At 35.9% G+C, this 4,426-nt stretch overlaps 1 protein-coding gene across 1 annotated transcript; it reads right to left on the minus strand.

The window, feature by feature from the left end:
- Positions 1-1,639: 1,639 nt before the first annotated feature.
- On the minus strand, positions 1,640-3,532 carry LOC145101844 (zinc finger protein ZAT9-like). The gene has a single exon (XM_079039127.1). It carries the CDS (start codon positions 3,307-3,309, stop codon positions 1,804-1,806), a length of 1,506 nt encoding a protein of 501 aa, XP_078895253.1. The 5' UTR covers positions 3,310-3,532; the 3' UTR covers positions 1,640-1,803.
- Between the last annotated feature and the right edge of the window lie 894 nt (positions 3,533-4,426).

A 4,426-nucleotide genomic window follows, 5' to 3' on the forward strand; every position in this document is an offset into this window, starting at 1 on the left:
CAATCCTCAGAATGTGACTCCCTTGCTGCTCCTTTAGCCAATCCCTTCTCTTCCTTGCACAACCACTCTTCTATAATCAACAATGGCCTATAATCCTTGCTCCAGATGCACACAATCGATTTAGGGTTCTTCTCAGAAGGCTAAAATGAACAATGACGGCCAATGAGTCCTTTTTATACGTCCCAAACCTGAACGGTTAGGGTTTTCGCTAAACAGCGTAGACTCGCCGAGTCCATATCTGGACTCGTCGAGTCCAGTCGCGAACCCGCGACCAAGTCTGCGATCCTACTCGGCGAGTCTAAGCTCCAACTCGCCGAGTCCCCTCTTAAATCACCCCAAAAACATAATTTAACAATACCTGAGATTCCGGACTGTTACATCTTTATTTTTTCCCCATAAATGGAGTAAAAAATAAGGTAAATAGTGTTTCATCTCCAACCCTACTCCATTTTCTATCTTATTTTTTTATCTCAAAAGTATATTCCTAAAATATTTTATTTTTATAACTTATATATATTGTCAAATATACCCCTCTACTAATTAGATTTTAACAAATATATATTATATGTTAACTTAATATAAATTAGTATATATCATGATATTATAAATATTAAATATTATATTTAAATTATAATTAATAGATCAAATAAACTAAAAATGTATAAAATAAAAATAAGAATGACTAAAATTACTAACCAAACTTCATCTTTATTTTTGGAGATATAAATAATATTCCCTATATATCTCCATATATGGGAGAATACTATTCATATCTCCAAAAATAGAGTTGAAAATGAGGTAGGGTTGGAGAAGAATGGGGGAAGAAATGAGGGAAAAATGGAGTTTGGGGGTAGGATGGAGATGCCCTAAAACCATCTCCAACATATTTCTATTTTCCCCCCATAAATTGAGTAAAAAATAGAGAAAATAATGTTTTATCTCCAACCCTACTCTATTTTCTATCCAATTTTTTACCCCCAAAAAATATATTCGTAGAATATTCCATTTTTATAACTTATATATATTGTCAAATACACTCCTCTACTAATTAGATTTTAACAAATATATATTATATTTTAACTTAATATAAATTAGTATATAACTTGATATTATAAATATTAAATATTGCATTTAAATTATAATTAGTAGATAAAATAAACTAGAAATGTATAAAATAAAAATGAAAGGGATTAAAATTAACAACCAAACTTCACATTCATTTTTGGAGATATGAATAGTATTTTCTCGTGGGGGAATCTTATTCATATATCAAAAAATGAAGGTGGAAATGGGATAGAGTTTGAGAAGAATGGAAGAAGAAATGGAGAAAAAATGGAGTTTGGGGTGGGTTGGAGATGCCTAATAAACCATTCCATTAAATTGATGAACACCCTGGTTTTAAGATGTAATAATTTTGTTTTTGATATGCTATGATGTTTTCTTTGGGTGGTTTTGACATATGCAAATAGCTAAAAGCCTAGAACAGGTTTTACTTTGCAAAATTCTTCTGTTTCTGCTTCTATTTAAGAACATTTCAAATATATTTAACCAATAACTCTATATTTATTTGGACAAAAAAAAAGTAAAGAGATATGAAAAATGAAAAAAAAAAGTATAAATCATATAAACATTGATTTTCACCAAGAGAACCGCCGGCCCCACAAAATCAAAGTTACAACAGCAGATGGAGTGGTATCATCTTCATCAAAAAAATTATGTGCTTGTTGAATGGATATATAATTACAGGTTCTGAGTTATGTATATACTTGTTTTTGGTTAAAAAAGAAAAAAGAAAAAAATAAATTATGGATCATGAGTAGGACCAACATCACTTGTGGAACCAATCCCAACCTGCAACCATGAAGATGAACTCCCACTGACGTTACTCATGTCTTTCAACTCACTCAGTTTAGCCAACTTCACCTTACTATCGGCTTCATCATCCTCCATTGTCGTTGTTGCTTCTTTTTCAAGGTTACTTGTGTTTTTTTGATCATCTTGTTGATCACCGGTTCTGTTTTGATCTTTTCCATCTCCATCTGTAACATTTTCATGATCTACGTTCCATGAATGTAGATTGATCTCTGTAGAAACTTCTAATCTCAGCCGATCTCTCCTTAATCCGGCAATGTCATCTGCCGGAGCTGGGAGGTTGAGGTCGAGGGCTTTGGATTTGTTAAGTATTTGTGAAGGTAACGCCAATGCTCGTCGATGGAGTTGCTCAATATGTTCATGGAAGTTAAACTTTGCTAAAGAAGTCGTATCAGACATGTTAGATGTAAGCCAATGACACCTCTTATGTCCGCCTAGCGCCTGACCGGAGGCAAAAATCCGGTTACAAATCGAGCATTTGTGTACTTTGGATTTCCTTCTTGCGGCTCCGACCAACGGTGCTGGGACAGGAGTCGCTGCGCTTGGACCTTGATTGACTTGGTAGCTCGAGATTGGCTTTGGTGAAGGAAATAGTTGGTCGTGTGTGATGACGTCATCATCAACAATGGTGTCATCAAACTGATCGTTTCTTGCTGCGAAACATCCTTTTACCTTCTTGTGACTTGCCCTGTGACCACCCAATGCTTGATGAGAATTAAACACTTTTTTACATGCTTTACATTCAAACATGCCTTTAGGGGTGGTGGCTACACCTTTTGCTTTATCTATAGGTGGTGGTGGTCTTGTAAAAGGTGACAGAAACGCGGCCGTAGTAAACATAGGGTTCCGCCGTTGCTCCTCCCTAGTAGGGGAGGCGCATGAGTCTTCCGCGTCGGTTTCCACCGGATCGACCCTAGCGTTCGATAACTCCATCAGGCATTTCGCTAGGGCTAGGTCTTCATCTTCGCTAGATGGACACATTGAATTAAAGCTGCCAACTTTAGCCCTTAAAGATCGTTTTCTTTTCGACCACCCACTTGCTCCACCACCACAATCTTTCCGGCCACCGTGATGATCATCATAACCATCGTCATCGTCAGCCTCTGACTCCGGAGACGATACTAGAGACTCACCATCATCGGAGCTGCATTTCCGATGCTCAAGAAACGATTTCCATGACAAGAATTCTTTTCCACAATTTTCACAAACCCGACAACTTTTTAAACGATTTGGGTTTGTTCTTAATGCATACATTCTCTTGTTTCCTTGCTTATCTTCCCAATCGCTGGGTGGATCGTCATCGTCAAGATTCCCCGTATCGTCCCCAATACCATGAGCTCTCATATGGCCGCCTAATGCTCTTCCACACATGAAACCCTTCTTACATATTCGACAAAAATGCTTGAAATTCGTGTGTTGATCATCAGCACTGGCCATGAAGAATGAAGAGAAGGAAGAGAGAGAAAAACATAGAGACAATAAAACAAAGGAGAAAAAAAGGGGATCGAAGTGAGCAAAAGAATTGAGGGTGGAGTTATGTTCTTGTAGTTGAAGTTGTTGTAAAGTTGTATGGTGAAAAGAAGGTTGGTCCTGGTTTTTAGTTAGAGTAATGGTTTGTGGTATGAGAGAGAGAGAACGAGAGAGAATGGAGTGTGAGTTGAGTGTGTGTGACAAGTGGAAGGAGGGTATGATTTTCAGAGACTTTTTCTACCACTCATATTTTGTAGTGGTAATGGTGGCGCCGCCGTTCTAACCATATGTACGGAGAGCGAGGAAATAGGACATTTCACACCCTCCTTTATCCATCGGGAAGCTTTTAAAGAAGCCCCTCATAACCAATCATCATCTATCCATATTAAACTCTTAATCTATTTTAACAACCATTCTTACCCCTTTTTTAACAAATAGTAATTACTCTTATGAACCACTCCTAAGTTACACATGCCACTCTTATGTTGAAGAGGGTTATTTGGACCAAAAGTGGGTGGTTGATATAAGGGTTATGGTCATAAAATGATAATTAAGAACTCTTAATTTGATTTTAAGTCATAATATTTAATTATATCTATAAAATTTTCAGTTTTTTATGTTTTATTACATCAATCTAGTGAATTTCAACCTCTTGTTACGGCCACCATTGGTTTTTATTATCGAGTCTTGATAGGTTGTGTCTAAGATAAAACAACTATGTCACAATAAATAAATAAAGGGAAAATGACTTAAAAGCCCAACAAAGTTTTCAAACCATTCAAAAAATCTCAATCATGTTTTGTCTGTTCAAAAAAATCTAACGAACTTAACTTTTTGTTTAGAAAATCCAACAAAGTTCCAAACCATTCAAAAAATCCCAATTTTGTTTTGGTTAAATTCATTGAGTTTTTTTTTAATAGTCAAAACATGATTTCAGTTTTTTAAACGTTTTGGAAACTTTGTTGGTCTAACAAGTCATTTTTCCGATCCGATAATAAGTCACGTCATCTATTTCTCTTATTTGACTTTCAGCAAATTGTAACTTAGTTGGGCTTTTTAGACAAAATGTTAAGTTTGTTAGGCT

Source organism: Lactuca serriola, chromosome 4 (genome assembly GCF_051521515.1).
Source record: "Lactuca serriola cultivar US96UC23 chromosome 4, Lser_US96UC23_V15, whole genome shotgun sequence".
Lineage (NCBI taxonomy): Eukaryota > Viridiplantae > Streptophyta > Magnoliopsida > Asterales > Asteraceae > Lactuca > Lactuca serriola.

Bases quoted from the DNA above. Each gene is read 5' to 3' on its own strand.
- LOC145101844 (XM_079039127.1), bottom strand. From the start codon at position 3,309: ATGGCCAGTGCTGATGATCAACACACGAATTTCAAGCATTTTTGTCGA.